The following is a 20845-nucleotide window of genomic DNA, read 5'->3' as shown; positions in this document are numbered from 1 at the left end:
AGAGCGTTTTGCCCCAACTTCCCTACCATGAAACATTTAGGGATAGCACTGGAGGTGGTTGCTGGATGACTCAAATCCTGGCTGGCTGATGGTGGCTGCTTGGGCACCCTAGGAGCAGCTTCTCTCTCCCACCATAGAACACTGCCTGGTGGTACTTCTTCAGATGGTTCCACAAGCCAGTAGTCGAGAGATGGTTGTGGACTGATCTGGGCCCTACACAGTTGGCACTGTGCAAAGCAGGGATTCTCTGTCAGCTAGAAGTGCTTCCAGACTTCAGAGGTGTAGGGGCACCCACACTGACCATCAGCTGCGGGCCCTCCTGGAGCCACCTCCTGTGAGGAGCTTGGGGCAGACAACACTGTGTCTTGGGGGGATACCTCAGGGGGAAGGGGTTGAGATGGCAGCACCTCAAGGTGCACCTCTATCTCTTTCCTTTGCACCACCTCTGGCCTCCTCTCCTGTACCTCCTCAGAATCTGGATTCTGGAGGCACCTGAGCAGTGGGCAGGGCATCCAGCCTCTCCTCTAGCTCCTCCAGAAATCTCTTGGTCCCTGGGGTGTGCTCCAGAGCTGCAACACTCTCACCCCAAAGCTCAGGCTGCTCCTCCTGCTGCTGAGCCTCAGCAACAACAACTAGAGGAGGGGCTGACTGAGCAGCAGACCCCTGCCCTGTGCCAGCACCTGTGGGCACCTCTGCTGGGGGCTCCCCAGTAGCAGCCTCAATGAAGATGGCCTTGTGTGACCTCTTATTTGCACCACTCTAACTGGAGTTTGGAGTGGAGGAAGGCAGCTGTGGAGCAGTCTTCCACACAAGTGGGGGGCAAGCTGCATCCCTCCCCCTCCCCGTCCCCTCTCTCCTCTAGTCTTCTCCTTAGCCTTGCCTCCAGGGCCCCACTGTGTTTCCTTCCTGCTGCTCATTGTCACCTCTGGCCAAACTCTTTCTAAATTGTGGGGAAGGTATTATGCACCTAACTACCTGCACTGCAATCTGAACAGAGTATGACACCTTTTTATGAACCCTCTCACTCCAAAACTAGGTTTTTGTCTTTCAAAAGAGCCTAACATAACCTTGTTTCAGTTTTTTGTTTTCATTCTTCTGTTTCTGGATTGTTGGTTTTTAAAAGTTTTTTTTATAACTAGTGACTTCCTATACTGAAACCTGACTATGGTTTAAGGCTCTTTAATAATTCATTATCATTAAACAAATTATAGAATATTAATTGTTTCCAAATTATTTACATTTATACAAGAAATGTTCTTGAAAAGGTTTTGTATGTCTATTTTATTTAAAAAAAGTGATCTTCCAAATTTTCCAAATTTTCCTCTGACCTTTTCATGCTGTACACCTTAGTTAGTTAGTTAGTTAGTTAGTTAGTTAGTTAGTTAGTTAGTTTGATTTGTACCCTGTCCTCCCCGCCAGAGTGAAAAGCTTGAGAAGAGTGAAAAGCTTTGTAAGAAAATACAAGGTTTTTCTCATTCAAAAAGAGAAAATATTTTATAGGAGAGTTTTTCTGGTGCTCCCTTAAATTTTCTGATTTTTGTGCTGGAAAAGTTGGGAACAAGTCATCAGGGGGAAAAACCTGTTTCCTCCCCTTTTCCCCCTGGGCCTTCACATCTCTAATCATAAGGTTTTGTATGTGGGCTTAAGTTCCACTGAGGTCAGTGGGCCTTCTGCAGTTTCTACCCTGCAAATGGGCAAGAGCAACAACTGCTCAACCCAAACAGGTGTTCTCTTGAGGAGAACTTCTTGTTTGAGAAGGCATTTTAATAAAGGTGCTAAGGCTATATTAGAATGGTTCAAGAGATGTTTCAAGAATAGGTCTATAAACTTTACTACTGTGTATGGTATATGTTATCTGTTGGTGTATGCATTATCTTGTTCTCAGTGCATTATATTTCTGCTTACATAATACCATTTACTGCTTGTTTAACATGTCATGTTTAATACTTACGCTCTGTTCAGATTTCTGCAATCTCAGTCCTATTACATTGTTCATTAGATGTGTCTCATTCTATCTATTGCATTGAGTTACACTGTGTAATTCACACTGAGTATCAAATGAGAAAGGCAAACTATAAATAACATAATAATAAATGGAACTTACTCTTACTAAATAATTAATAAATGGAACTTACGCTTACATATGTATAGACAGAGGTAATTTTGTAGAAAAAGAGGTGCAGGAGCTCATTAGCATAATTTATTAGCATATTTTATTTGCATATGCCACACCCCCTGACATCACCGGAAGTGTGTCAGAAGGCAACACCCACCGCTCAGGCTCCACTGGACTGTTTTGGATTGCTAGCTATTGGGGGGGGGGGGAACGTGCAGATCTGTCCTCACAGAGAAGGGAGAGCTTGTACCTGAATAAAACTTGGTCTTAAAGGTGCCACTGGACTGGTTTGGATTGCTAGGTATGGGGGGGGGAACGCGCAGATCTGCCCTCACAGAGGAGGGAGAGCCTGTACCTGAAGGCGGGCCGGGGGGGCTCTGCAACTTACCTGGATGCTTCTTGCTCCTCGTGGCCCAACTGAGGGCTGCTTGGAGCAGGGGGTGGGGCTTGTTGCATGTGCCCACCCCCTGGGCTCCTTACTGCCGGAGCTTCGCTCTTGTGCGCTCCCACAGGAAATGACCCCTGTGTACAGATAAAAAATATACAATGAGAACGTAGTGGGTTCAAAGCTCTTTGAGAGCAAAGTGTCTTTAGGATTGCCCTGTTTTATGCCTAAATTGTAACAACCATTTTTACATGGTAAATCTGAGTTCTAGATATATATTTAAGCGGTTAGGGTTCTTTAGGATTTTACTGATTTCTGAAAAATGCACATAATTTGAAGAAATCAAAAATAGCTATTTTCTAAATAATGTACCTGGTAATATGTACATTTTTGTCTTGTCTCTTGCTTTCCCATCTCTATTCTAGTAAATTTTTTGCATTTTAATTTTTGGTTTGTTTGTTTTTCATGCTAGTCCGTGTACAGAGGATCACCGGTTGGTACAGTGTTTGTATGAAACAATCATGTAACATATTAATAAAATAAAATAGTATATATTTTTCACCCTATATTACTAAGTACTTTATGTAGAGAGCAAAAGAAAAATGTGGGAAAGTGCCCAGTGGTATTAGGAGAAGATAAGCATATGGAGGAGACTCACACTGAGTTCTTCTTTCAGCCTGTCTTATAAAAAAACATCAGTTCAAATATTAGTTGTCACTCTTCTTTTCCCTCCCACTCCCTCGCTTCCATTCCCTTGTTTCTAAAAGACTATGATGGCATTTCCACATGGTGATATTACATAGCTTCTGGCCCCAGACTGCTCCGGTTTATCCTGTAGCTTCCATACATGCTCTTCAGCCTTTAGTTTTCATCTTGCATTTTTCCTGTGGTCCCCAAAAGGCTGTTCCTGAGGATTATGGAACTATCAGGACCAGCACAGAATGCAGTGTGAGGATCTGCAGAGGGAGGGGGAAAGTTAGGGTTGCCAGGTCTGAGTTGGAAAATACCCGGAGACTTTGGAGGTGGATCCGGAAGAGGGTGGGGTTTGGGGAGGGGAGGGGCCTCAGCATGGTAAAATGCCATAGAGTCCACCCTTCAAAGCAGCCATTTTCTCCAGGGGAGCTGATCTCTGTCAGCTGGAGATCAGTTGTAAAAATGGGAAATCCCCAGGCCCCACCTGGAGGCTGGCAACCCTAGGAAAAGTGCAAAACTTTCTCTCATTCTTGGGAAGAAACCTTTGGATCCAAGCTACTGTCTTCTCCTTCTGCTTTTGCTATACCTGAGGAAAATTAATAAAGTGTACTGCAGCTGAGAGTCTATGACAGGAACTGTTAGTAAGGAATGATGTTCATTTTCATCAGCCAATCAGGTAAATGTAAAGGAGATAAGAGTGAATGAGCAAGGAAGTGATGGAGAGGGCAGGGATTGTCTGTTGGCGAACTGAAACTGCAAACTGCATGCAGATATGTTTCCTTCCTTTTTTCAGTCGTCCTTCATATTGTGGGATAATGGTAGATGTGGCTTCCATATTGAAAATACGTACTATAAATATTCACCCTGATAAACATTTCTAAAAGTATTCTTCATCCCTATAAAGACCACCTAACTGTTGTGATGTTCTGTTGCAAATTATAACAATATGCTTTTCTCCCCTAACAGATTAAACTTGTAAACATTAACTCAACTGACATTGCTGATGGTAAACCATCCATTGTGCTTGGGCTGGTGTGGACTATAATTTTGTACTTTCAGGTATCGTTTTTTTCTTTCTTGTTTTTAATTTTAAAAAACTGTTTGTAATAAACTTCTAAGAGTTGTACCAGTAATTCAGAGACTGGTACACACTAGTATGCTTTGAAAGTACAGCTTAGTGTGCTATAAGATGTAAATGACTTACATTTACATTGTACATGACTTACATTCAGTCCCCTGTGAACTCTATTGCATCCCTGTGTGAGTCACTCTTCAGGCTTTCTTCCTTCCCATTTGGATTGTGTTTGTAGAAATAATGGAGATGGACTTGGCTGAAGGCAGGTAATTTCATTCTAAATTACTCATACTTTTGGAAAACTAAATTATACCAATCCTATATGATAAATGAATCATACTATCTTGATAACATAAAGACATTATACCATCTTGATAGCATAAAGAGAGTTATTGTTATATCAGTATTCCACTAAGGAACAGACAAGGTCCAGTTCTAAGTAAATGTATCTGATAACTGCCTATCTTCTCTAACTTCTATGATTTGTTTGTTTCATCATTTAACAGTTTTCTTAACCAGCTATAAATATCTGGTTTCTATGTCATCCTAAAATATAGATTATAAGTACAAGAAATTTTTTGGGCAAGGGGCATTGTTTTCATGTAGCATAGGAAAATTTGAGTCCAGTGGCTTATAAGCTTTCATGTGCAAGCACACTTCTTGAATAAAACTTTGTCGGTTTTAAAGGTGCCACTGGACTCAAACTTTTCCTATTGTTCAGACAAACATGGCTGCCCACCTGAATCTATCTTCATGTAGCATGTACAGTTCCAGAGTATTAACACAATGTAATCACAACCAAAATACACAGTTGCAAAAACAATTCACTGTAGTTACCAGACTTTATTCCATGTATAGATAGAAGAACTTACGAGCAACCTCCCGCAGCTACAGTCATTATCCAACAGTGCCTCATCTGTGGACAGTGTTGTCAGTTCAGAGACTACCAGTCCACCATCTAAGCGAAAGGTGGTAACCAAAGTCCAAGGGAATGCAAAGAAGGCATTGCTAAAATGGGTTCAGTACACAGCAGCAAAGTAAGTAATTTATGGATTTACTTTATTGTGGGTTAAAATAGGGCAACATTAATTTATGCAGCAGCAAAACCAGATGAGTTATACCAGGGACAGCAATGAAAACTAAGTAGAAAATTGTAAAAATTGTAAAAAAGGTGTATAGACTTCTCTAAAGGGAGTGTGCAACTCTAGCTCTTAAAACTCCATGTAGATTTGGTGCTAGTCCTTCTCCAATGTTAGCCTGATTGCTCTGAGTTATTAATTATAATGGGGAATTTGTGATATTATAAAGTAGCAATAGGCAATAAGGGAACAACACCAGTATATACAGAGGTCCCACTTCTTCCAGGAGGTACCAGTAATAGACACGGAGGCTGGAGTCAGTATAAAAATGATGCTTTTACTGGAGAAACTTCACATTCAAACAATACGCAAACACACACTCAATTACACAGCTTCTAGGAAAATTAGATAGAACATAAAGATGTTCGCATGAGCAGGAGATCGTTGGGGGGGGGCAATACTTTACCTGTCTGATGAGATGAAGCGTCCCAATGGAAAAATAGGGGAGACTAATAAGAAATGGGGATTATGCTAGGAAAAGGAATAGTGCTCTAACCGGCAGAAGCATGTGGGAGACTCTGGCTGCAGTCCAAGAGTCTTAGAGGGCAGGGTGGGGTTCAGTATAGAGGGTGTAGAGGGAGAGTAGAGAGAGCGAGAACGTTGCTGGGTGCCCACTTTTGTATGGGGGCTCTGGGGGGAGGGCTTTGCTGGTCTCCTCCCTTGAGACAACCCCTTGGTGGTCTGTTCCAAAAGTCATGTTTGCAATGGAAAAATGGCTTAGGGGGTGGTCAATGCTGAGTTCAAGTTAAACTTGTGACAGAGACACCTCGGGGCTCATAATGAGTCATTGGCTAGCACCTATTATGTCCTTTGTTTCAGGGTAGCAATACTGGTTCCTCCAGGTGGACTAGGCAGGCCAATTCCTTTGTTAAACATAAGGCGGGAAAGAGGCTTTTCCTTACAGAGAGAAGGTGGGGGGAATATTGCCAACGTGGGGAAGAAGGACTCCTTTAATGGTGGCTAGAGTCCCTGGTTTAAACAGCAATGACAGATGGCTGTTTTAGGAGTGCTTTATGTGCTTTATGGAACGGGGCAACCTCGGGAATCATGGACACTTCGTCTCAGGCATCTGCTGGCGCATTCTGGTCACCTTATATCACAGTCCCTTTTTCACATTTTACACACAGTTCATTTCTGTTTATAAGAAAGCACAAAGCTCCTTGCTGGGCAACACCCAGCACTGAAATTCAGAATAGACTTAAGTATAATGCACAAGACATATGAAAACAGTGAAAAGATGGACTTTGACCCAGTTCTACTTGACTCTAACTAGCCCTTCCTGGAAACTAAATCTACCCTCTCTCTACCTATATATAATGGTTGAGGACATCTTGTTTCACTGTGTCTGAAGAAGTGTACATGCACACAAAAGCTTATACCTTGAATAAAACGTTGTTGGTCTTAAAGGTGCCACTGGACTCAAACTTTGTTGTTCTTCTTCTGTATTGTCTTTGTATCTTTTCCCCCTGTAATTTCTGTATTTTTTATGTTAATGCTGCAAAGGCCTTTGGCTATAGCAGTAAATAGGGATGGGCACAAACTAGCTCACAAACATACGTTCATGACTGGTTCATGGTTCATGGTTTGTGAACGAAGAGTCAACGGCCACTTCTGCAATGTCACTTTTGTCACTCATTTTTCCCTATTGCTTTGGGTCCCCCCCCCCACATGTGTTTTGCTGCTTCTGGGTGTTAGCCAAATTGCCTTATTTCTTTAATAAGATGGGAGAATTTGAATATTAAATGGCAATTGCTTAAATAAGGGAGCAATAACCTGTGTATACCAGTCCAATTTATCCAGATCCCCAGAAATAGACGCAGAGGCTAGATCTTAAATAAAATGATTTTTTTACTAACAATTCTCACACACTTGTAATATAAAAGAAAACAATCACACAGTCAAGTGATACAGAACTAAGAAATCAGATATAAAAGTACAGCAACAGTTGCATTAGCAGGAAGGTATCATTGATTGGGGTAATACTTTACCTGTCCGATGCGACGAGGCGATCCTGCAGCGAAAATAGGGAAAATACTAGGGGAGGGGCTGTGGCTTGGCCGACAATGCACATGGGAGACTCCAAACAGCGCTACGAATGGAGCTAGCAAGATAGGGTGAGGTCAGATAGGTAGGAAGTAAGAGAGAGAGAGCAATGGGGAGATGCTCTCTTTTTATACCCTAAGATGACTGGGAGGGGGGATGCTTCACCAGTCAATGTAGCCCCCAGGAAATCTAAAAAAATCCAGTTACTAAATGATCAGGAGGATGGGTTTAATGATTTGGCAATTGCAATAATATTCGACTAATGTTGACACCTTTAGAACCCCGCCTCTCCGCACCCCTGCCTGCCTGGGGCCAGGGAGGGCCTTGGCGGGGCTTCCTCGCACTCCTGCTGGCTTCGCAGGTCCACCGCCGGGCCCCTGATGTCAGGGGGTGTGGCATATGCTAATTAGTTATGCTAATGAGTTCCCCTAGCTCTTTTTCTACGAAATGACCCCTGGGCTTAAGTGTTGGGCAACTGATATAATGTTTACTAACAGTGACACCTCTTAGAGTGGGTGGTGTACATAAAAACATAAGAGACGCCAATCTTGGATCAGGCCAAAGGCCCATCCAGCCCAACACTCTGTATCACACAGTGGCCAGAAATACCAGTGCCATCAGGAGGTAAGACAAAGGAAAAGAAAAGGCAGTCATTCCAGGTGCTTGCCCAGCCATTAGAGTCAACGATCTGATCATCTACAGCTGCTTTATCTTGATGGCCGGTGGATGAGTTCGGCTGCTCTGTTATCATGGCCAAGTTCTATTGTTTAACTTGAGGATGAGTACGTGCAGTTCTTGGTGAGTCTAGGAGAAGGGGGGGGGGAGTTCTTCTATGGAGTCCATTGCAGGAACACTCAGGCTTCTTGTGTGAAGCATGGCTTCTTCATAGAGAGCTGCTTCTGGCTGCTGCATGCTTCTGGTGCCAGGGTGGTTGATTTGCCTCCTGCAGGGGTGCAGAGGCAAAGGGCATCGGGTATGTCCATAGGACTACGTCAGGCTGGCACACTGCTTCAGGGCGAGGCTTCCCTTGGCTGGGCACGTATCTACGGTCCGGGAGGTTGGCACCATCATCAGGCTACCGCATTGTCCAATCCCTGGCACACGTATTGTACAGTCCAGCTTAGAGTTATAGTCCATAGCCTTATAGATGCTGTGTAAGGCTCTTGCAGGGCAACATGGGACTTCTAGAGAAAGCAAAATACATTGGAGGAAAAAAATCCTGAAGCAATAGAGACAAACAAGTGAAAAAATGACACTGTGGAAGTGGCCTGACTTCCACAAATTTTAATGCAGTTTGTGGTGGTTCATGAAGAGTGGAAAGCAGGGGGTTAAATGGCTCCAAGCTTCAGTGTACACAACCATTGAAGCATATGGTGTGTAATTGAGGAAGCTTGATCATTCTTGTGGGGATTTATGCTCACATAAGAAAATAGTGGTCATTCTTTAGTAATATTTTATAGTGACACATATCTAGGGCAATGAATAAAGTGGATCTGTTTAAAAAGTATACCAAATAAATCCAGTGACCTCACTATAAAAGAATGAATTCTACATTGCAAAAATGTAACTCATGACAAAGCTGCAAGAACGTTTACAGGACGTTTATGAAAGCCTATGAGGTGGCAGCGAAAGCCGCAAAGAAGGATTGCTATGCAACTTCCATTGCATCTGCCAGTTCCTGCCCAGCTCAGTTATTTAGAATAATTAAGTCATTAACATCTCTTTTCCAGGGAACACAAGAAGATAAGAACGTGGTTATTAGCTGTGAGGCTTTTGGGAACTATTTTGCAGATAAAACTGTGTCGCTCTGCCAAGACCTGCCAGTCAATATTGATACAGTGCAAGACCTGGATGCCCTTTGGCAGATATTGTCAACTTGTCTCTGTGTTCAGGGACCTTTCTGGGGGTTTTGAACGAGGCAGTTGTGAGACCGCTCTTTAAAAAAAACATCCCTGGATCCTACTGATCTTGCCAACTACTGCCCATTTTCAAGTCTCCCGTTTCTGGGTAAGGTAGTTGAGAGAGTGGCAGTGGAGCAGCTCCAGGCTTTCATGGAAGATTCCTCTATCCTTCCAGTCTGGCTTCCGCCCTGGCTATGGGATAGAGATGGCACTGGTCGCCCTCATGGATTATTTCCATAGACACCTGGACTGAGGCGGGTTAACACTGCTGTTACTACTGAATCTGACAGCACTATTGCTACTTGATCTGACACAGTTGATTATGGTCTTACGACCCACCACCTCGCTGATGTGGGGATATGTGGGACAGTATTGCAGTGGTTGGTCTAATTTTCCATGGCTGGGGACAGAGGGTGGCACTGTGGGAGAGGGTTTCACTGCATTACCCCCTGGTATGCAGTGTCCCTCCCGGGGCAATCCTCTCTCCCATGTTATTAAACATCTATATGCACCCCCTTGCCCAGTTGGCATGGAGTTTGGGGCTGGGTTGTCACCAGTACACTAATGACACCCAGTTATATCTGTTTTTGGATGGCCAGCTGGATGCCAAGGGTTTGGACATTGTGGCTAGTTAGTTAAAGCAGAGTTGACTGTAATTAAATCCATCAAAGATGGAGGTCCTGTGCCTGAGCTGTGGGTTCATGGGGTTGCGCATCCAGCTCCCATGTCTTGACGGGGAGTAACTAACACCAACATCAACGGTGAAGAGTTTGGGTGTGACTTTGGATACCTTGTGATCAATGGAGGCCCAAATCCCAACCATTGCCAGGTCAACCATTGCAGGCCAAGCAACTGGCTCCCTACCTTATGCCCTGGGACTTAGCCACAGTGATCCACACAATGGTCACCTCCAGGCTGGATGACTGTAATTTGATGTATGCAGGGCTACCCTTGAGACTGACCTAGAAACTTCAACTGATCCAGAATGCAGTGTCATGTGTCCTCACCAGGACACCTTTAAGAGCCCATATACATCCAGATTTGGTGACTTGTGGGGCAAAAATTTTTCTGGTGGGGCTGAAGTTCTCAGTGCAGAAAGAAAAAACAGAATTCTGGGGATTATGACTCAGCTATTGTGGAATCAAGCCTTTTAAAACCAAGGCATAGAGGCTTCTGCAAATCTTCACCCCAGAGTGTGACAAAAGCAGGCTGAGAAAGGGGGGGGGGGATAAATTTTCTGGTAGATGGTAGGTGTGGCACTGGGAATACTTATCTGGGTTTGGCCAATAAACTCACTCCAATTTGTATAAAAATACATAAAACTTTACCAGGATAGATCTTTAAATTGCAAGCTGTCAACCACTTTAGAAGACAGTTCTCAGCTGCTGCAAGTTGATCACTTCTGCTAACCTAAGCAACAGTTCTGATAACATTAGTTGTTGTAGATTTTCCAGGCTGTATGGATGTGGTCTTGGTATTGTGGTACCTGATGTTTCCGATAACAAGCCGGTAGGTGGAGGTGATGACTTCTATAGTCAAGAAAGCTAACACTTAAGGAGAAAAACTTTCATAAAGGAGACCAGTTTCTTGACACAGAGCTATAAGGTATCCTAGAGGTCACCTACTCCAACCCTCTTGCTCAGTGCAGGAATTAGTCAACTACAGTATCCCACTCTGCTTAAAGGAGTACACACCTTTAAAAATGTTTTTAAACGATTGAAAAAAGCATTTACCAGATAAATTCTTGTAGGGCTGTGCCTTTAAGAAAGGGGGTGAAGCCCCCAAAAGCCACACTGTACCTACGGCCCTGCATCTGGTGCTCTGTCAGCTGCACTGGCTCCCAGTTGAATACCGGATCAAGTTCGAGGTTTTAGTCCTAACACTTAAAGCTATAGGCAGTCTGGGACCAACATATCTGCAGGACTGTCTCTCATGGCATGCCCCTCAAAGAGCTCTATGGATCTCCTGGTGATCTCCAGCCCAAAAGAGATCCACTTAGCCTCAACCAGAGCCTGAACCTTTTTGGCTCTGGCACCGGCCTGGTGGAACACTCTCCCAAAAGAGATCTGGGCCCTGCTGGACTTAATGCAATTCTGCCGGGCCTGTAAAATGGAGATGTTCCACCAGGCCTATGGTTGAGGTGGCAGTAGTCCATCTGAATTGGCCTCCCCTGCTCCACTCCACCGGCATACTGTTCTTGTCCACCCACTTGCCCCTGTATTTTACTGTCTATGGTCACACATAGGTAGAACCTTCTGAGATTAGTCATAAACTGTGCTACAGATAACCACCCAATAGTTAGTATAAATTAATGTTTTATATAGGTCTTAATGTTATTATTTTTAATTATGTTTAAATTATTGTGTTTTTATATGCATTGTTGTAACGCACCCTGAGCCTGCTGTGTGTGTGTGTGGGAGAGCTAGAAATCAAATAAATAAATAAAGAGTGTGAACAGTCTGTCAAAAATTATTTGTTATTAAGGCAAGCTGACATCGAAGTCAAGGATTTTGGACGAAGCTGGAGGAGTGGCGTCGCCTTTCACTCAGTTATTCATGCTATTCGTCCAGAACTAGTGGATTTGGAAAGGGTGAAAACAAGATCCAACAGGGAAAATCTGGAAGAAGCCTTTACCATTGCAGAGTCAGAACTGGGAATCCCAAGACTTCTTGATCCTGAAGGTAGTGTGATGTAACCTTTAATATAACTCATAGTGTACTATGAGAACACTCCTCAGCAGAACTCCTCAGAATCCTGAGCAAAACTTTAGATGGTCTTGTGCTTCGTACCAATGAGAGCCTTGCTAGATGTTGGAGCTGGCTCCCTCTTTGCCGATGCCTGATCTGGCCATGCTGATCCATGCTTCAGTAGCTTTGAGACTATATTACTGTATCACAAGGCTATTTTGAGGGTAAAATGGAGGCAAGGAGAATAAAGTAAGCTGCTTTAGGTTCACATTAGGGAGAAAGGCGGGACATATATGAAGTAAATAAATAAATAAATACATGTCCTTGAGGACAATAATAACGTAAGAGACCCTGCTGATCAGACCAGAAAGGCGGGACATATATGAAGTAAATAAATAGATACATGTCCTTGAGGACAATAATAACATAAGAGACCGTGCTGATCAGACCAGTAGTCCATCTAGTCCAGCATCCTGTCTCACATAGTGGTCAACCAGTTCCTCTGGATGACCAATAACAGGGCACAGAGGCCAAGGCCTTCCCCTGATGTTCCCTCCTGGCTCTGGGACCCAGAGGATTAGTACTTTTGAATGTGGAGGTTCCCCTCAGTCACCATGTCTAGTAGCCATTGATACGAGTTATCCTCCATGAATCTATTTAATCCTCTTTTAAAACTTTTTATTTCTGTGGTCATCACTACATACTCTTGCAGCAAATTCCACATATTAATCATTTTCTGTGTAAAGTAGTATTTCCTTGTTTCTGTCCTGAATCTACTGGCCATCAGCTTCATTGGATACCCTCGAGTTCTAGTATTTTGGGAGAGGGGGGAAAGTCCTGTTTGTCAGCTCTCTGCACCCCATGCACAATGTTATAAACTTCGGTCATATCCTCCTTTAGTTGTCTCTTTTCAAACCTGAAAAGTCCCAGGCTGTTCAGCCTTTCCTCATAGGGAAGGAGCTCCAACCCCCTAATCATCTTGGCCCCTCTTCAGCTCTGCTGTGTCCTTTTTGAGATACGGTGGCCAGAACCGTACACAGTACAAATGAGGCTGCACCATAGGATCTATACAGGGGCATTACAATATTGGCCATTCTATTCTCAATCCCTTTCCTAATAATACCGAACACAGAGTGTGCCTTTTTCACTGCTGCAGCACACTGGGTTGACACTTTCATTGAGCTATCCACTATGAATCCAAGATCTTTTTTCCCTCTCAGTCTCAGCAAATTCAGACCCCATTAGGCTATACTTGAAGTTGGGATTTTTGTCTCACTGTGCATCACCTTACACTTGCCAACACTTGCCACATTGGAAGGTGCATATGGTACAAAAAGAGGCAGCTATTTATTATCTAGGGCCCCGGGCACACGGGCCGGATATCGCGGGGGGGAGGCGTGGCTAATTGCCCCAGCACAGTTTGATACGCAATTGCACGATCAGACGTGCCGACGGCACAGCACGGGTCCTTCCCTCGGCGCCAGTGGGTAAACGAGGGACCAGAGGGGAATGCCGCGCGCCGGCATGATCACACCACGGGCGTCTGGAGGCAGCCCGTGGCAAACGTTTACTAGTACCTTGGGGGTACTAGTTTTTAAATGCGCATTGTCGGCGGCGGTAAGCCACGGGTGCACTCTACTTCCCAGATGTTGGGGTGTGATCATGCCCGAATAATCCGCCCACCTTCCGTGCCTCTCCCGCAGCAACTTTGCCGTGTGACCGGGGCCTAGGGCTAGCTGGTGGAACCATATTATTTCTATTCTGAAGTTCTTTCAGTGGCTGCCATTTAATTACCTTCAATCTCTTCATGATCTGGGGCCCACATTATCTAAGGACTGCCTTTCTCTCCATGTTCCCATCTGGCAGTTTTGTTCTTTGTTCTTCCCAGTCCAGGGTTCAGCCTCTTCAGTGATTTCCCCATGCCTCTAAGAGCAGCTTCCAGAAAGAGGTTGCTGGGGGAGGGGGCTTTACCCTCCTGGCTTTCCTGCAAGGCTGAAAAACAGAGCTGTTCCAGAGAGCTTTTGGGGCAGTCTCAGCCTGGGCAGAGGGGGAACACCCATCTGGGTGGCAAAAGGTGATTTTAGGCAGGCTTTAATGTTTTTATAGCTCTTGTTTTTAATTGTTTTATAAAAATGTTTTTACATTGGTGTTACCTGCTTGGGTCCTGAGGTGCTCAGTAGATGGGGCCATGTAAATATTTTAAATAAATAAATTCTGCTCAAGTCTATTCAATGGGTTTACTTCCAGGAAATTTTCTTGGGTTGCATTGCAATGTAAATGTCTGGGTTTATATTAAGGGTAGAGCTTGTTTATTCTTTTAACAAGGTTAAGCAGCAATTGCCCCAATATTTTCTGGAGCTCACTGTCATCCTTATTCTTTCAGATGTAGATGTGGATAAGCCAGATGAAAAATCTGTTATGACCTATGTGGCAGAGTTTCTGAAACACTACCCTGATCTTCATAATGCAGCCAGTGAATCACAAGAGACTGATGTATGTTTTTAATTATAATTTGTACAAGCATGGGGACCTGTGAGACTCAAGGGGAAGAAAATCCCTTTCCCCCTTATAGGTCCCTACTCTTTCAATTTCCAGACTTTTTCTGTGTTCTCTCCCTGCATTTTCCTCATGTTGTCTACCCAGATTTCTTTACTTATTTCCCACCCACTGTTTTCCACAGTCTCTCTCCCTTCCCCCTCTCCATTTCACCCCTTTTTTCTTTCTCTTCCCTCATCCCTTTTCCCACTCTTCTTTGTGTCCCAGCTCATTCTTTAACCTTCCTCCCCCCCCTTTCTCCTCTTTTTCTTCCTCCCCCTGCTCAGCACTTTCTGTGCCTTCCCTCACTGCATTTCCCCCTATTTTACAGTTATGCTGGAGTTGTCTATGTCCAGATTTCAGTGCTTCAGTACCAAGGCAGCCCCACAGTGATCTCAGTCAGCATTCAATTTTTGGGATGTTAACCCTCCCTCAATTGTTTTTATTAGGTTTTGAGATTTTCCTCCACTTGCAGCTGCTGGATGACCTCGGGCAAGCCATAGTTCTGTCAGAGCTGTTCTCTCAAGGACAGTTCTGGAAAGAGCTCTCTCAGCCCTACCTACCTCACAGGGTGTCTGTTGTGGGGAGGGGAAGAGAAAGGAGTTTGTAAGCCACTTTAAGACTCTGAGTGAAGGGTGGGGTATAAATCCAATCTCCTCCTCCTCCTCCTCCTCCTCCTTCTGAAAACCTGGGCATTCCTCCTGGAATTTCAGAAAAATTCTTTCTGTCTGTACATGACCGCAATGTGCAGATCTTTGGATGCATACTCCGGGGCACACTCCTTCAGAATAAGCTATTGAAAATCACTAGTTTGTGTATTCCAGTGTAATCCTTTGCAGTTACTCCAGTCTAACTTCTGTAAAATCAATGGGCTTAGGTTGAAGTAACTCTCCATATTGTTATTCCTGTTTTCCAAATATTTGGAATCATTTTTGTAAAAAAACCAATAGTTCGAAGTAATGATCTGTTAGTTGGTAAAGGATAATGCAGTCAATTTAAACAAATTTTCAAGGAACCCTTTAAATAGCAAAAGAGAGGGTGATAAGCTTTGTGGTCCAACTTCAAGGGAGATCTGGAATAGTTTAAAGAAACATGAGCTTTTGCATTTGGCTTTAATGAACTCTGATTTCAGTAATTTTCCCCACAGTATTTCGTATTCATGATGCCTTTAAGCTGTTAAGCAAAATTAAGTATACAATGGACTTGTCGTGCACATTGTTGACACAAGGATGCAATCTAATCCTTTCTTATTAATTAATTACCTAATCTACTTGGATTAGTAATTCTAGAAAACCTGTTTTTGTCTTGCGTTTTTCCCTGTTGGACTGTCCTATCCACAGAAATTTTATCAGCAAACAATCTTGCATTTGCCTTCTAGTCCTGATCATATAATCTTTTAATTGGCAAGGGTATAAATGCCACTGTGAGACAATCTGTTCAGCTTCTCACAGTCAACAGGATAGGGAAGATGCATCTGGTACTTCCCAGCAATAACCTACAAGTTCTGCTGAAGTAGAATACAGACCTTCTGTCCTTCCTGGTCTGCAACAGTGACCATGACACACTAATTGTGATGGGCAAAGTGTTTGTCTCAGAACTTCTACTTATATTTAAATATTAAAAATATATTTAAAAAAGACCAGAACAACATTATTATTACTGTCTTAGTTGATGAAGGCCTTGGCTAGATAATTACTTCATAATATGGCTCCGTTAAGAGCATTTTCCTATCATATTATTTTCAGTGGCAATTGAATATTTACTTTACAATCACATGAGGCAGCACAGGATGAGACTAGTATTAGTCTGGTGCAGTTACTGACTAAATTATAAAATGGCCAGATGTCCTTGTGGCAGAATGGTGTTATTGTAAGATTCAATCAGATAGTCCTTTCTTCCAGTATTTTAGCCCTGGCATTTGTTTTTGTGCCCTGACATAGATGACCCAGGCTAGTCCGGTCTCATCAGATCTTGGAAGCTATGCAGGGTTATCTCTGGATGGGAGATCACCAAGGAAGTCCAGGGTTGCTATGCAGAGGAAGGCAATGGCAAACCACCTCTGTTAGTCTCTGGCCTTCAAAACCCTACAGGGTCACTGTAACTTGGCTGTGACTTAACAGCACTTTCCACAACATTTGTTTTTGTAAATAAAGTGCCATTTCCTCACTGCAAAACAGAGATATTTATTTATTTATTTGTTAGACTTTTACCCCGCCCTCCCGCCAAAGCGGCTCAGGGCGGCTTACAATAGTTAAAAAACAGTATACAATTAATAGAATATCAAGTCTAAAACAATACAATCGATAAAATATCAAAATACAACTTATTAAATTTAAGATTAAGATGTGGCGGCCATCTGTTATAAAGTGCTAGTAGTTATGTGGAACGGTCAGTGTGGTTGGACTATTAAAACGCTTGCCGGAACAGCTCGGTCTTTACCACTCTACGGAATTGTTGAACATCCCGCAGAGCTCGAATTTCATTTGGGAGCTGATTCCATAATACCGGTGCAGCTAGGGAAAACACCTTGTTGATGTTAACTTTGTGTCCCTAGGGCCTGGGTGGACCAAGCGATTTTGCGACTCGGATCTCAGTGCCCTCGGGGGAACATACGGGGAAAGGCGGTCCCTCAGGTAGACAGGCCCCAGACCATTTAGGGCTTTAAAGGTCAAAAACAGCACCTTGAAGCGTATCCGGAATGCTATTGGCAGCCAGTGCAGCGACCTCAGCACAGGTTGGATGTGTTCCCACAGCAGGAGCACTGCCGTCCCACCCCGATCCAGGTGCCTTCAGAGATCATCTGTGAGGGCGACCAGAGCTGTCTCAGTCCCATGGCCCGGGCGGAAGCCGAACTGGAATGGATCTAGCATGGAAGTGTCCAGAAAGGCCTTCAACTGTATCGCCACCACCCTCTCTATTAATTTGCCCAGATAGGGCAAATTGGAAACCGGCCGATAGTTGGCCAATTCGGCCGGATCAGAGGATGGTTTTTTTAAGAGGAGGCGGACTGTGGCTTCCTTGAGAGCCCCTGGGAATAGGCCCTCAGAGAGGGATCTGTTAACAATATCCCGAAGGGAGCCTCAAAACCCCTCTCAGCCAGCTTTAATCAGCCAAGAGGGCCATGGATCAAGGCTGCAAGTGGTTGGGCGCACAGTCGAGACCAATCTGTCGACTTCCTCAAGGCTGAGAGGGACAAAACAATCCAGAATAGAACCAGAAGACATGCTTGGAGCCTCGAGATCACATACTGTCTCAAGTGTGGCCGGGAGGTCGCGGCGGAGCGACAAGACTGTTTTTTTTTTAAAAAAAAAAACAACTTTCCTGTCCACTTTGATTTCTGTTGAAGGCTTTTTTTTTGTTGTTGAGAAGGTCTCGGTGCGCAATATCCACTGATTCCACAAGGGGGTGATCTTAATCCTATAAAATGAATCCATCGGTATGGGGGGGGAGAGATGGTCTCCCTTATTTGGGATTTTCTTTAAAGGAAATAAAACAGTTTTCCATTTATGCTCAACAGGAAAACAGGAAACAGACATCTTGTGATAGAAATTCGTAACGTGGGGTGACATTTCTTGTAGCGAAAGAACGTCCAGGCAATCTCCAAATGAGAAGTAGCCACAGATTTGTTTCTTTCCTTTTTAAGCCTTCTTAAGTCTCCAAGCAAAGACCTTCAGGGTAGAGAATGGGTTGGTCCCCCATAGCAGCAAAGAGCAAGAACAGGATACTGCCCTTGAAATTAGAAATGCCGCACCTTGCTATATTTTCACCTTTGCCTTCCCAAGCTTGTTCCCATTTAGTTCCATTTCTAACACATTTGGTTCCACACGAGAAAACTTTAAAAAGCTGTACATATCTGGGATTTCTTAAGGTTTTGCAACTTACTAAAACATAAGAGTCCAGCTGTATTTACTTTTTCTTGCCAGGAAAACATTGATCCCAATGTTCATTTCTCACTACGGTTATGACCGAAACCAGCCTTAAATAAAAATGTGACACTGAATCACCAGGGTGGGGCTTTAAGTCACTCGATGCCTGAGATTCTAGTGACTGGGAGGGCCCTGAAGGAGTAAACCTCCTGAACGAGCAAGGCCTCCCCCTGCCCCGTTGTCCGGGATTGGTGAAGGACTGAGAAGCCGGGGGGAGCCATCTGGGAGAGCGCTACTGTCTTCCCGTCTCGTACCCAGGTCTCGGTCACGCACACAAGGTCCACGTCCTGTTCCAACATGAAGTTTCGAAGGACAGAGGTCTTATTATTTATGGACCTGGCGTTGCACAGCACCAATGTCGGAGAGGGGTTTTCCTTCATTGCCCCACTGTCTGTCACCTTTGGGATGTGACGCAGGCTGGAAGGGGGCCGAACTTCTCTGTTTCTCTGCCCCCTTCCCTTCCATTTCCGCCTGTTCCCACCGCTATACCTTCCCCTCCCCAAGAGCACTTGAATACCCTGCCCTGCCACTTCTGCACCTGGTGATCTTCGTCTGCCACACTTGGCACAACCACAGCTGGCAGATATATCTGTGCAGCTGGCAGATATACAGGCCTGCAACGAATTTACTCAGTATAGCCACTCTTTGATGGAGAAAATCTATTTACTGCTGGCTGTTCCTAATCTAAACTGGATAGAGTGCTACGATCCTGATCTGGCTGCCCTAACTTAACTCTAATAGCTTCCTGTTGCCTCTTTATTCTTTTTTGTTATCCTATTTTCTATTTTCTAACTTCGTAAATTCCCCTTCTTCTATTTTACTACCCAGCCAGTAAACTCAGTAAAGGCTGGGGCAGTGGCCTATTTCCTAAAGCTAATAGCCCATTAAATCGGTAGGACAGATATGATGAAAGAATCCTACAATAAGGAGTATGGAGAGCAGGACATATTCTTCCTCTGTGTTTATGTATTGAAAATGGAGATGGCTGTCAGATAATATGTCTGTAGTACTTCTGTGATTGCCAGTGCTTTGAAGAGTATGCATCAGTATGAAACAGAGACTTTCTGTGCACTACATATCCATATGCATTGCAAAATACATTGCAAAATATTATCATCTGTTTGAAGAGGCAGTTGTGAACTAATCAAGCTAGCTGCTGGAGCTTTTACTATGAATACTCCATTGTTCGAGATTAATGGACTCGTAATGAAAGCATTAATAAGATCCGTTTTCATATGGATCTTGTTCTGAGGTGATTGAGTGACTTGGTGTGTGTTTTTATGCTATTTTCCACTATAGAGACTACTAGAGATGTGCACCATTTTAAAAATAAAATAAAAACCCTGTTATTTTTCAGCTCCAGATTTCAGGGAGTATTATCAGTATTCTGAGTTATTCAGTGCCAAATACTGATTTGGTACCTGAATTCAGGTTTTTTTTCCAGGATTCCAATATTATTTGAGTCCATTACTTCCTATATGGTATCTTTCTGGGGGCCTGAAAGGGTTTTTTTTTTTAGTAAATGGTACCAAAATTGCAGTGCAGCTGGTGCTTCCTGTCCACTAGAGAACTCCCAAATTTCTAGTAGAGTGAATCATGGAGTCCAGACCTGTGGGCCCCTGCCGTCAGCCATCCTCCATCATTTCCTATGGGGGAAAATTGAATGCTTTCTCTAGAGCAGGGAAGCCAAATAGCCAAACACACAAGACCAAGCCCCAACAAGTGGTCATATCCTCCCAATGCAAACAAAATCAGCAAGCCCAATGCAGAACCAGAGAATCCCAGCAGAGCCACAAGCAATTTGGCAAGCACAATATAACGTCAAACCAGAAAATCCTAATCAAACCAACTTAAAGCAAGAGGGGGCACTGTTGCAAGCCCAACATAACCACTGTCAAACTACAGAAATCAAGCAGAACCCAATACCCATGTGGCATGTCAAAATGGAGAATCCAAGCAGAACCAGCCTGCCAGTCCCAAGATAGCCAGACAGACCTGGTAAGATACTGACACAGAAGCACACACACACAGTAACATCAGTTCCCCAAGGAAGGCCTCAGAAAGTGAGATAAAGGGGTTTGGGGTATCCAAGTTCTCCTCTCTCTGTAGTCTGCAGCCTACAACATCACTGGCTCAGAGGAGCTAAGAAAATTCACATTAGAGTGGCTAACCGTGTGTACAAATTTTATAGATTCATGCACTGAGTTAATCCACTGTACAAAAGGTATCACCGCCTCCATATCTTTGATCACCAGGAACAGATCGTCAATGTAACGTCTGTAAAACAATATATTCTGAAAATACCTTTTGTACAGTGGATTAACTCAGTGCATGAATCAGAGGAG

The 20845-nt window shown here is 43.8% G+C and overlaps 1 protein-coding gene across 1 annotated transcript in view; it reads left to right on the top strand.

Moving 5' to 3' along the window:
• Window positions 1-20845, top strand: part of SYNE1 (spectrin repeat containing, nuclear envelope 1) — a 436861-nt gene that overhangs the window by 11759 nt on the left and 404257 nt on the right. Inside the window, exons 3-6 of the mRNA XM_015426162.1 lie at window positions 4161-4253; window positions 5128-5306; window positions 11837-12033; window positions 14423-14532. Of these exons, the coding sequence (XP_015281648.1) occupies window positions 4161-4253; window positions 5128-5306; window positions 11837-12033; window positions 14423-14532 (579 nt within the window). The remainder of the gene's footprint in view (window positions 1-4160; window positions 4254-5127; window positions 5307-11836; window positions 12034-14422; window positions 14533-20845) is intronic.

This window comes from Gekko japonicus, unplaced genomic scaffold (assembly GCF_001447785.1).
Source record: "Gekko japonicus isolate JY-2015 unplaced genomic scaffold, Gekko_japonicus_V1.1 scaffold223, whole genome shotgun sequence".
NCBI classification, from domain to species: Eukaryota; Metazoa; Chordata; class Lepidosauria; order Squamata; family Gekkonidae; genus Gekko; species Gekko japonicus.
Note: the sequence above shows the minus strand (reverse complement) of the source record. Positions and strands in the feature narration are given on the sequence as shown.